The sequence below is a fragment of the Anolis sagrei genome, chromosome X (assembly GCF_037176765.1).
Source record: "Anolis sagrei isolate rAnoSag1 chromosome X, rAnoSag1.mat, whole genome shotgun sequence".
Classification (NCBI taxonomy): domain Eukaryota; kingdom Metazoa; phylum Chordata; class Lepidosauria; order Squamata; family Dactyloidae; genus Anolis; species Anolis sagrei.
In genome coordinates, this window is record NC_090034.1 from 22,515,280 (window position 1) to 22,527,865 (window position 12,586).

At 47.5% G+C, this 12,586-nt stretch overlaps 2 protein-coding genes across 3 annotated transcripts; one reads left to right on the forward strand and one right to left on the reverse strand.

Annotated features, from left to right (window-relative positions):
- Positions 1–244: 244 nt before the first annotated feature.
- On the forward strand, positions 245–7,044 carry KDM8 (lysine demethylase 8). 2 transcript variants are annotated; one of them, XM_060786426.2, is made up of 8 exons: positions 245–422; positions 2,430–2,948; positions 4,652–4,818; positions 4,947–5,079; positions 5,558–5,605; positions 5,750–5,899; positions 5,986–6,078; positions 6,176–6,649. In XM_060786426.2, the coding sequence occupies exons 1-8, from the start codon at positions 351–353 to the stop codon at positions 6,338–6,340; spliced, it is 1,347 nt and encodes a 448-aa protein (XP_060642409.2). In that variant the 5' UTR covers positions 245–350; the 3' UTR covers positions 6,341–6,649. The 2 variants fall into 2 exon arrangements, with proteins under 2 accessions (XP_060642409.2, XP_067316649.1); XM_067460548.1 differs by lacking the exon at positions 245–422 and adding an exon at positions 6,656–7,044 and having other exon boundaries at positions 2,604–2,948; positions 6,176–6,376.
- On the reverse strand, positions 6,984–12,572 carry NSMCE1 (NSE1 homolog, SMC5-SMC6 complex component). The gene is made up of 7 exons (XM_060786428.2): positions 12,408–12,572; positions 8,446–8,561; positions 8,247–8,324; positions 7,893–8,039; positions 7,686–7,802; positions 7,448–7,568; positions 6,984–7,252 (listed from the first exon to the last, which is right to left on the reverse strand). The coding sequence occupies exons 1-7, from the start codon at positions 12,514–12,516 to the stop codon at positions 7,242–7,244; spliced, it is 699 nt and encodes a 232-aa protein (XP_060642411.2). The 5' UTR covers positions 12,517–12,572; the 3' UTR covers positions 6,984–7,241.
- Positions 12,573–12,586: the final 14 nt, after the last annotated feature.

A 12,586-nucleotide genomic window follows, 5' to 3' on the forward strand; every position in this document is an offset into this window, starting at 1 on the left:
GATCTTCATTCATAAATAAGAAAAAGGAATCCCTTTGCAGTTTGCTCCATGCAGTGCACCTTCTAACCCAGGCTTGGGCCAATTTGGGCCCTCCAGGTGTTTTGGACTACAACTCCCACAATTCCTAACAGCCGGTAGGCTGTTAGGAATTGTGGGAGTTGTAGTCCAAAACACCTGGAGGGCTGGGTGTTAACCCAGGCCTCGCGCATGCGCGCTGGGAGGGAAGGCCGGCCCAAACGACATCAGGTCTTTTTACTACTCGGGAACTGCGCATGCGCGAATGAGGAAGGACGCCCATAAACGTCAATAAAATGGAATGACTCTCATCTTAGGTCTTCGAGCGGGACACCATGGAGGAAACACCTCCTGTGTCGGAAGCCAGGGAGACCCCGACCACTCTCCGAAGAAGCCCGGAGAAAGAGGCATGAGCACACGAAGGCCGCTGGCAAGAGGGAGGGAAGAGGCTTGGTTTCGCCTTTGGCCCATTCTGACCCTTCTCTTTCCCCGTAGCTCTTTCCCCATCTCTCTCTCTTTCATTTTTGTTCCCTCTCTCCTTATATTAATTAATATCTAGTACAGTGTTTCTCAACCTGGGGGTCGCGAAGGGGCTTTCAGAGAGGTCGCCAAAGACCATCAGAAAGGGGCTCTTTGAGTGTAGGTGAACTATAAATCCCAGCAACCACAACTCCCAAATGTCAAGGTCTATTTTCCCTAAACTCCACCAGTGTACACATTTGGGCATATTGAATATTCGTGCCAAGTCTGGTCCAGGCCTATCATTGTTTGTGTCCACAGTGCTCTCTGAATGTAGGTGAACTACAACTCCAAAACTCAAGGTCAATGCCCACCAAACTCTTCCAGTATTTTCTGTTGGTCGTGGGAGTTCAGTGTGCCAAGTTGGTGAATTCAGAATGCTCTTTGATTGTAGGTGAACTATAAACCCCAGCAACCACAACTCCCAAATGTCAAGGTCTATTTCCCCCAAACTCCACCAGTGTTCTCATTTGGGCATTCTGAGTATTCGTGCCAAGTTTGGTCCAGATCCGTCATTGTTTGTGTCCACAGTGCTCTCTGGATGTAGGTGAACTACAACTCTCAAACTCAAGGTCAATGCCCACCAAACCCTTCCAGTATTTTCTGTTGGTCATGGGAGTTCTGTGTGCCAAGTTTGGTTCAATTCCATCATTGGTGGAGTTCAGAATGCTCTTTGATTTTAGGTGAACTATAACTCCCTGCAACTACAACTCCCAAATGACAAAATCAACACCGCCCCCAATTAAATTTAGGCATAACGGGTATTTGTGCCAAATTTGCAGTGGGTGCAAATACCTGCATATCAGGTATTTATATTACGATTCAGTAGCAAAATTAGTTATGAAGTAGCAACGAAAATAATTTTATGGTTAGGGGTTACCACAATATGAGGAACTGCATTAAGGGGTTGTGGCATTAGGAAGGGTGAGAAACACTGATCTAGTGAATCAATGAGTAGGAAAATCACATAGAAGACAACATATAACATTTGGCTGTGTTACATCTAGTTCTGAGTCTCTATTACCATAACACTCATTACTTGAGATGCTAAAGTTTTGCAAGTTTGATCTATCCTCCATAACAAATAGGGGAATATTACTTTCTATAGAACCAAATAGTCTTATCTTCCTGAATCACCTTCTTATGTTTTCTGTCTTGTTCCATATTTCTTCTCCTATTTTTCTTCTTAAACGTTCTTCTCGATTGTTCCTGTTAGATTATATTTGCTTAAAATATAGTAGTAAATGTTAATAAAGGATATATAAAATACAAAAGTACAAAATGTCCTAGATGTACTTTCATCAAACGAAAATCAGTGTAAATACTAATAATTGGAATCACAAATGTTTGCACAAAAGGTTTATGTATATCTGCACCTAACTGAAATAAGTGTAAATAATGTGATGAAAATGTATTAAGAATCCGTGATAATAAAATAATACACACACACAGTAGAGTCTGACTTAGTCAACATAAAGGGGCCGGCAGAACGCTGGATAAGCGAACATGTTGGATAATAAGGAGGGATTAAGGAAAAGCCTATTAAACATCAAATTACATTATGATTTTACAAATTATGCACCAAAACATCATGTTTTACAACACATTGACATAAAAAGCAGTTCGATACATGGTAACATTATGTAGTAATTACTGTATTTACTAATTTAGCCCCAAAACATCGCAATGTATTGAAACAGCCGTGGATCCAGCTGGGAGGCAAACTGTGTTGGATAATACAGAATGTTGGATGAGTGACAGTTGGATAAGTGAGACTCTACTGTATATATATTCATTCTATACAATAATTCAAATTTACTTAGCAGGTACTAGGGCTCTATTAACAAATTATCCTTCTATCTTCCTTCCCTGGCCCTTTTCTTTCTCTTTTCCAGGGAGAAGAAGGAGCCCCGTGTTCCCCGGAGAGGAGCGATGGTGGCTCCCCTGCACTTTGGCCCTCGCTGCTGGCACTACTTCCAAAGGAGGGCCTGACCCTTGACCTGGGCCCTTCAGAGGAGGTGGACCCTGCTGTAACCTGGCTACTGGAGGAAGGGGCTGGGTTGCTCCTGGGCCCGCTCCCACCTGGGGACCCCAGCCTTGGGCGCCTCTTGTTCCTGAGCAGCGCAGCCTGCGACTTTTGCTGGGAGCGGCTGAACATGGGGCCTTGGAGGGAGGTGCGGGGGACCTGGCGCAAGGCCTTTGCCTGGGGATGCCTCCTCCGTGCCCTGGGACTCTGCTGCCAAGACACCCAGGGCGGACCCCTCCAAGCCCTGCGCCAGTGCGACTTGGGCCTGCTCCTGGGAGCTCCACTCCCGGGAGACGCCTTGCAGAGGGTGGTTGGCCTCCTCCAGCGGCACCTGCATGGCCTTGAAGTGGACAAAGAGAAGGAGGAGGAAGGAGCCCCCCCTCCCAAGGTACAGCACTTACAGTTTGGCCAGCCTCAAGCTGGGAGCAGGGGCTCACCTTAGCACGGCTGAGATGCCTCCCTCCCTGTATTGCCGAAGGGTTTCACAGCCAAAATCACTAGGGTGTTGTGTGGCTCCTGGACAGTATGGCCGTGTTATGGCAGCATTCTCTCCTGATGTTTCACCTGCATCTGTGGCTAATGGCATCTTCAGAGGTTCTGTTTGCAGTGAAGCAAGTGGAGTGTATATTTAAGTGTGGAATAATGTCCAGGTGGGAGAAAGAACCCTTGTCTGTTTAAAGTAAGTGTGAATGTTGGAATTAGCAAGCTTGACTTGGCAGTTGAGTAACCATGAAGATTGCAAAGTCCATCAGTGAGGGTATATACAGAGGTAGCCTGGCCTCTGTTGCCTAGAGGCATCCTCTGTTTGGGAGGTGTTAACTGGACCTTGATTGCTTGCTGTCTGAAGTTGTTTCTGAGTGGTGGTCATTATTTACTGTCTTAATTCTGGTGTTTCTTTTAATACTGGTAACCGGATTTTGTTAATTTCCTTGTTTTTCTCCTTTTTGTTGGACTTGTCCACATACTTGTGGATTTCAATGGCTCATTGATTGACTTTGCAAACTTCATGGCTACTCAAATACTAATTAAAGCTTGTTAACTGCAACATTCACACTTACTTCAAACAAACAAGGGTTCTTTCTCCCACCCTGGACATTATTCTATCGGAATATATACACTGCACTTGTCTCATTGACAACAGAACCTCTGATGAGGCCAGCCAGATCCAGATAAAACATCAGGAGAAGATGCTGCTAGAATGTGGCCATCTAACCCAAAAACCACATCACAACACCCATATTTACTCAAGGTGAATGCATCATTAAATATAATGCACACCTCAAATTGCCAAAACCCTGAAACAAACCACAAAAAAAAAAACAAAAAAAAACATTTGTTGCTAAATGTAATGCACAGGTACAAAAATTAAACCCTTTATAATTTGGCCAAAAATTGTGTGCATTGCAGTTGCTGCCTGCTCAGAATTCCTTCTTTAAAAACAAAAAGTGTTAGAACACCAAAACTTCCAGCCATGTAGAATGAATCCACTTTAATTGCCTTAGTTCAATGCTATGGAATCCTGGGAGTTGTAGTTTGACAAGTTCTCGAGTCTGCTCTGCCAAATAATGTGGATGCCTCACCAAACTACAAATCCCAAGATCCCATAGAACCAGGACCATTAAATTGGAGATGAGGTCCCTCATATAGGAGCTGCAGTTGCTCCTGAAGCAGCTTCCACTTTGGCTTTGGCTCAGCACTAAGATGATTGTATGATGCGAATCTAATGTACATCCTCATTTTGGAGAGGTAATTTAGCTTAAAAAAAGGTGAGCATTAGATTCGAGTAAATAGAGTGATCATAATCAGAAATGTATTACTTGCCTCTCCCTGCAGCTTGAAACAGGGCAAAATATTGTGAAAGCAAGAAATAAGACACTTAAAGGACATACAAGAGATAAAATACAAGATAAAATCCACTGATGAAATGTGGATTTAAAATCCACCACTTAAAATTGTTCCCCTTCCCTTTCCAGGTCCTCTTTTTAGCTCTGTACCCCTTCAATGGGCAGTGGAAATGATCTCTGAGCAGAGCATTGCAAGCCTCAGAACCCCAGCTTAAATTACTCTTCTTGTTTTGGCTCCCTGCTGCAGAAGATCCAGAGGGAGTTTCCTGTGAGGCCCGCCATGAAGAGCGAGGCATCTATTCCATACCTTCTCTGCCCATCGCTGGAGCACTTCCGGGACCACTACCTGGTCCCCCAGAAGCCCCTGGTCCTGGAGGGGATTGTGAGCCACTGGCCCTGCATGAAGAAGTGGAGGTGAGCAACAGGTGGGGTGCCCTTTGATAAATTCCAGCTCAGGTAGCTTCAGCCCCGTTGCCTTACAAGTGTTTTGGGGGCTGGAGGAGATCCCCAGGTGACATTAATGGGGCTTCTCTCCGTTGCAGCGTAGCATACCTGCGGCAAGTGGCCGGCAGCCGGACTGTCCCGGTGGAGCTGGGCTCCCGCTACACAGACCAGGAGTGGTCCCAGGCCCTCATGACTGTTGGGGAGTTCATCGACAGATACGTCGAGAATGAGGTTGGGGCTTTTTATTCCACAAGATAGAAGGGGTCTATGTGTGGCCTTGGAGGGCGAAGGGGGTTGGGTTTGAAGAACCAAAGTCTCTGTTGGAACTTTCCAATAAATCAAAGAATATGTTGCCATCTGCTTCATTCAGGATTTAGCCACCTTCCAGGTTACACAGATGGGGCATCTGGATCACTGCAGGATTCCCACCACAAATATTCTGGTTTCTCTACATCAATAAGCCTTCCAATTATTTATTTATTTATTCATTACTCACCTCTCCTTTTGGCTTGAGGTGGGTCACAACATATATATGTATAAAAACATATTAAAACATGCACATATTAAAATGCATGAGATGAAAAATAAAACCATAAACATAGAAAGTGATTTTTAAATTCATAGTCAAAACTGACTGGGTCAGCCTGCTGGAAGAGATAGGCCTTCAGTTGTGTTTTAATTTCTGACTCCTTGTCTCTCTTCCTTTCAGTTCCCAGACCACACTGGATACCTGGCTCAGCACCAGCTTTTTGAACAGGTAAATGTGGGAGCCAGTTCTCCCTTTACTGCCATGTCTTCCTTGGAAGACTCTACCCTCAGGATCCCTTATGGAAGGACTCCGAGCTCTCTTTCCACCCCCCTTGGCCTGACTGAGTTTCCCCTATGTTCCCTTGGCTTTCAGATCCCAGAGCTGAAGGCAGACATTGGGGTCCCTGACTACTGCTGCCTGGGCAAAGGGGACGAGGACGACATCACCGTGAACGCCTGGTTCGGTCCTGCTGGCACTGTTTCCCCACTCCATCATGACCCTCAGCACAACTTTCTGGTCCAGGTGGGTTCCGGGGCCAGTGGCATCCTCGGGTCTAGAGACCGCCATGAGGGGGCTCTGCCTGAGCCCTGGCGCTTCTCCCCTTCCAGGTCATGGGCCAGAAGTACATCCGCCTGTATTCACCCCAGCAGTCGGAGCGGCTGTACCCGCACGAAGGCCACCTCCTCCACAACACCAGCCAGGTGGGTGCCCTCAGTGAGCTTCCACATTGCCAGCCTCCTCGGGACAGGGAAGTCTGGCAGCATGGGATGCAGCAACCAGACTCTGCTTCCCTTCCAGGTGGATGTGGAAGACCCCGACCTGGAGACATTCCCCCAGTTCCAGGCCGCAGCCTTCCAGGAGGGCCTCCTGGGCCCTGGGCAGGTCCTCTTCATCCCGGCCGGACACTGGCACTACGTCCGGGCCTTGGACACCAGCTTCTCCGTCAGCTTCTGGTGGTCATAGTTTCGACCTGGAGCAGATGCAGGAGGAAAGGAAAAGGTACCAGCCGGAGGGGCTTGTCACGGACGGCAGTGCAGCCGTTTTGGTGCTGCCATTGGGAGGGCCTGGCAGATAGGCAGAGAGCCACGAGATGGGGTATTGGAGGAGCCAGAGAGGAGAAGGTGGGGAGAACCGTTGCCCTTTTGGGATTAATCAGAACCTGAACTGGAATAAAGGAAATAAATAATTTATACATGGTATGATAGCCATGTATAAATATGTGAGAGGAGGCCACAGGGAGGAGGGAGCAAGCTTGTTTTCTGCTTCCTTGGAGACTAGGACGCGGAACAATGGCTTCAAACTACAAGAGAGGAGATTCCATCTGAACCTTAGGAAGAACTTCCTGACTGTGAGAGCCGTTCAGCCGTGGAACTCTCTGCCCCGGAGTGTGGTGGAGGCTCCTTCTTTGGAAGCTTTTAAGCAGAGGCTGGATGGCCATTTGTCAGGGGTGATTTGAATGCAATATTCCTGCTTCTTGGCAGGGGGTTGGACTGGATGGCCCATGAGGTCTCTTCCAACTCTTTGATTCTATGTTTCTAAGAATCCTGTCTTCCAAATTGAAAACTTCACCGCTGATGGGAAATGAAAAGCAATGTGGCTAACCAAGGAGAATCAAACCAGTTTTATTTGAAATTTTATAATAAACTGTTTTATTTTAAACTTTAAAAGACATTGTTTTAATTCAAACTTTACCAAAAAATCCAACTATTACAAACATATACAAATCTATTTCCTTTCAACAAACTTTACAACAACTGTAACTGCACTAGCTGCCGTAACTGGGCCCTTTGAAGCCATCTGAGGCTGGAGACCTCCTCCTGCCCTCCTTGGGGCTCCCCCTAAGGGCGGCTGGGGTCCTGTGTGCTCAGCTCTGGGCTGGAAACAGAGAGAAAGAGAGAGACATCTGGTCATTTGTAGGACCTTTTGTGGCAGTTGGTACTGCCCCTTTTGACTCCTGCCGCCACCCAGGGCATGATAATGGGGGAAGCCTGGTTCTTTGGGCAAAGAGAAGTGCCATCAAAAGGGGGGGGGGGGGGGGAGAAGGGGCTTTGGAAGTAGAGGTTCTTTCACCTGGCACCTGGTGAGGCCAGAACTGCTTGCAGTGTGGGCAGCGACGCTCAGCCTGTGCGTGGAATAACCTGCCCAGGCAGTGCAGGTGCATCGCGGTCCCACAGTCCTCACAGACCTGGCTCTAGAGAACAGAAGAGAAGCTGATGGGTTTCTGGGAGAGAAAGGAAGCCGGCTGGGCTGGCCAGGGGTGACTTAATGATTACTGATGCCCCTCCCCCAATATTTCCTGCCCATTTACCTGAATGCAGAGGCTATGGCAGAAGTGGCACTTGTGGGCCAGGTCCGGGTAATGGCAGAAGATATATTGCTCCAGCTCCAGGATGCTGCGGACTGAGAGGGTGTACTCCCCCTCCTTCTGCAACCGCAAGGAAGGAAAGATATTCAGGAGCCATGAGCATCCCACAGAAAAGCCCCCATCTCCTCCATCTCCCCACCAGGTCTTTACCTCCTGCAGCCACTTGCTCTGCACCAGACTCTGCAGCAGCTGCTCAGCCTCTACCTTCTTCATCTTCCGCGGCTTAAGTTGGTCTGCCAGGTTCAAGATGGCTGTGGAGGAGGCAAAGCCGTTCTCAGAGGAGAGGATCAGGTCCATCTGGAGATATGAAAGGATGGGGCAAAGTGGCTCTCAGGCTGCAGCCATCCAATTCCCAGAAGCCCGTTGCCAGCATGCTAGAGGGACAGGGATTGCTGGGAGCTGGGGGTCTAAATAGCAGGAGAAACGAATTTTGAAGATGCCTGTGTCTCGTTCCCAGCATCATGGTCAATGGGTGGGAGTGCCCCACTTTGGCCCAGGGCTCACCGTCTTCTTGAAGAGCTCCAGCTCATTTTCTGCATAGTCGCTAGCCAGCTGGGTAATCTCATTTGCGGCCAGGTTCACCTGGGTGGAAGGGAAGCAAGAGAGGGCATTAGGAGGGGGCACTGTAGGAGGAGGCCCCCCTGAAGGACCCTCTCCTCCTCCAAAAGTCTTGTCCCCTCCCCCCCTTCTTGCTGCTCCTGACCAGGGCGTAGTGGGGCCTCCCATCCTCCTCGGCTAGGCCCTTCCGGATCTCCATGGACAGTGGCCGCAGGTGTGTGTTGATGGTGCCAATGAAGGTGTCTAGCGGTTCCTGAGGCACTGAGGGCAGAGAGAGAGAGCAGTCACAACTCACAGCCCAAGAGATCTTTTTCTGGGCTCCTGTCACAAAATATAATGTGTGGAAATTAAACTGACTTGGTACGAAGGATGTATGGTTGGGGAGCTATCCTAAAGAGAGTAAAGATGCTATCCTAAGACTGAAACCTGGAAAATGACTACACTGCTGAACTGTAATACAAAATTGATGAGAACTGCTGGTGACCAGAGACAAATGATTAACTGTTGAACTGTTGGTAGAAAACAACATGTTTGCAAAGTCAAACACAATGCTCTTTTAAATTAAGGAAACCAATTATCACTTAAGAAGGAAAGCTACCATCTGTCCAGGAACGGATGGAATCAACATTTTTAGCTGCTTGTCATTCATTTACAACTTGTTTGGAACATCAGCAAGAAATATGCTATATAAAAGACCAAATATTCCAAAATTGTGGCAGACAGCTGGTCTGGTCACCCACCATGCTCTGTTCCATGCGGAGGACAGGGGTGGTGCATTTGCAGGGCAGCAGATATGCATGGAAAGCAGAAGTCTGGTTGTCTGCCTCAGGTTGGAAGGGAAGGAGTGTGTTTCGGAAAAGTATTGTGCGCATTTGGGAGAGTGGCAGATCTGCAATGGTACTCAAGTCTAGTCACTTGCTTCTTTCTTTTCTTTTTTGCATTTTGGAAGTTTTGGAAATATTGGAAAATTGGCCAGATTTGCAGGGAAGCAATCTGGCCTAAATCCAGGTGTTCTTCTCCAGAAGAAGTGGGAAGAATGATGAATGTGATTAATATGATGAATGTACATTTATATGTGTAAGTGTGAATGATGAGTAGATGTGGTTAAACCCTCTTTGTTTGTTTATTAACCAAAGTCACTTTAATAATCTATGTCTACCTTCTTTCTCAGTGTAAAAGTTGTTTGGATATATCCTCTCACACTAAGATTGCAATAAAAAGAACCTTTGTTTAAAAAGTATTCATGGCACTGGGTTGCTGTGAGTTTTTCGGGCTGTATGGCCATGTTCCAGAAGCATTCTCTCCTGACGTTTTGCCTGCATCTGTGGGTGGCATCCTCAGAGGTTTGATTGGAGGTATGTGGGAATGAGACAAGAGGGGTATATATATATTTGTGGGGTGTCCAGGGTGTGAGGAAAAACTCTTTTCTGTTTGAAGCAAGTGTTTAAATTTTGCAATTAGTTAGCTTGATTAGTATTGATTAGCCTTGCAGATGGTTGTCAGAGTGGTCCAGCATTTTAATGTTCTCAGATAATATGCTGTGTCCAGGTTGGTTCATCAGGTGCTCTGCTATGGCTGACTTCTCTGGTTGAAGTAGTCTGCAGTGCCTTTCATGTTCTTTGATTCGTGTTTGGGCATTGGTGTGTTTGGTGGTCCCTATGTAGACTTGTCCAAAACAGCATGGTATGCAGTAGACTCCTGCAGAAGTTAGAGGACCCCTCTTGTCCTTTGCTGAATGGAGCATTTGTTGAATGTTCTTGGTAGGTCTTTGGGTTGTCTGTAGATTCATTAGCTTCCCTATGCAGTCAGTGGCTCCCTTGACGTATGGTAAGAACACTTTCCCTCTAAGTGGATCTTTCTCTTTACTCTGTCATAGCATACCCATTAGCCTGTAGAGCCCAGTTTAGATGGTTTAGTTCACCTTAAAGGAGGTGGGAATACAGACAAGGCTGTGATGTCCAGCATTTTGAACAGTGACAGAGGCACTGAGTGGAGGTGCAAAAAGAGGGACCAAAAAGCATTGAGGCACTGAGTGGCACCAAACCAGGAACCAAGAATGGCACATCTTTCTCATGCCTGGCTTCAGGAGCTAAGCAGAGCCAGGCATGGCTACAACATGGGTAGGAGAGGGCCTCAGAGCATCCCCCCCTTTGTCAAGGGCCCCATGATTGGTTTGTTTTGGTGTCACCCTCAGTCAGAAGAGGCTTGAAGGCAACCAGCCATAGCAACCACAAGCCCAATGCCCAGGAAAGGAGCCCCAGAGGGAAGCTTAGGGACCCCGATTGCTGTCACCAGCCAGAGGGATATTGGGTCCAAAGTACCACCACTTTGTACTTTGCCTGGAAACTAATTGACAGCCAGTGGAGTGACTTTCGAATAGGTGTAATATGCTCATTTCTAGATGTTTCCATAATGAATTTGGCTGCCATATTTTGAATCAGCTGGAGTATCTGACCTTGGTACAAGGGTAGTCCAATGTAAAATGCACTGCAGAAGTCTGACCTTAAGGTGACTACCATCTTCAGGTCCACCAAATCTATAAAGGGGTGCGGCTGTCAGATCAGCCAAAGTTAGTAGTAAGCCCTCTGACTATTGTCGCATCTCCCTGGGCTGACATTTGGAGAGACGGATCCAGGAGAATCCCAAGCTGCGGACACAGTCTTTCAGGGGGAGTGGGATCTGTAATATATGTAAGCTTCACTTGCCTCACTGAAAACAGAACCTCTAAAGATGTTGGGCACAGATGCAGACAAAATGTCAGAAAAGAATGCTGCAGGGACATGGCCAAGCCTGTAGCCAAGGGGGCAGTTTAGGGGTTCAACTACCCCCAAAATTTTTCAGGTAAAAAAAACCAACCAGGTTTACTCATGAATTTTAACTGATTAACCAAATCCTCCTGCCAAGTCAATGAAAAGCAGAAATGGGAGTCTCTCCAGAACTGTAAGCACTATCTCAATGCAATTTTGATTATTCACACTATCAATACCTAGCTTTCTACCAATTTACATTGCAATAGCAGCAATATTTGACATAGTGGAAGCTGCCAAAATGTGGTAGCCACCAGGCAAAGCTTAAGGTGTGGGACTGTGGGCGGGGGGATTTGACCTGGATTGCAGGTGAAAACTGAGGAAACGGGTGTCCACCACTGGTCCATTTCAACCCAAATGGTTCAGCAGATTTCCCTGGTTAGCCTATTCATGTCATGTACAAGGTGCACTCTGCAAGTACGGTGCGGTGCTTGGAGGAGAAATTGGAAGTAAAGGTGGTCATCAGAACCTTGGTGTATTGGTTGCTAGACAATTTGTGTGATGGGAAATTGCAATAGACATCTTCAATAGACACCAAAAAACAGAGTACCATCAGAACAACTTGTGCTTGGCTAAAAAACCCTTCCTCGTTCACTGTGGAAAATGTCTTGATGAGAAAGGAAATCAGAAGGAAGAACAAGAAAACAGAAAAAAAATCTGCCTTTTGTGGAAACTATTGTCCTTTGTAGCAGACAAGAACGGGCTTAAGGAGAGAACCGTGATTCAGGACCTATTACCTGTGAAGAGGGAGCCCTCGGTGGCGCAGTGGGTTAAACCCTTGTGCTGGCAAGACTGAAGTCTGACAGGTGGCAGGTTCGAATCTGGGGAGAGCGTGGATGAGCTCCCTCTGTCAGCTCCAGCTCTCCAAACGGAGACATGAGAGAAGCCTCCCACAAGGATGGTAAAACATCAAAACATCCGGGCAACCCTGGGCAAGGTCTTTGCCTGCGGCGAATTCTCTCACACCAGAAGCGACTTGCAGTTTCTCAAGTCGCTCCTGACATGGAAGAAAAACCCCTGTGAAGAACCTTTGCTTAATGATGCAAAGGGCCTTGTTGTTGAAGAGAGACTGATCTAAAAAGACATCTTGGGTGGGGGAAAAATTCAACCGCTCACATTTTTTTTTCTGGCTACGGGCCTGACTCCATTTGCCTCACTGCCAATAGAACCTCTAAAAAACTCATTAACCAGAGATGCAGGCGAAACGTCAGGAGAGAATGCTGCTGGGACATGGCCATACAGCCTACAAAACTCACAGCAACCCAATGCACCTGGGTTTCGACATGACTCCTCCTCTCACCGCGGTGGGCCTCGCAAGCCAGGCGCTGCAGCTTCCGCGCCCGCTCCGCCTCCACCAGGCCCAGCCCCAGGAGCGCCTGGAGCAGCTGCCGGTGCGCCTCCGTCATCATGGCCGCGGAAGGAGGAGGGGAGGAGGCCTCCGAGGGAGGAAGCGGAAGTGGACTGCCTTCGCCCCGCCCC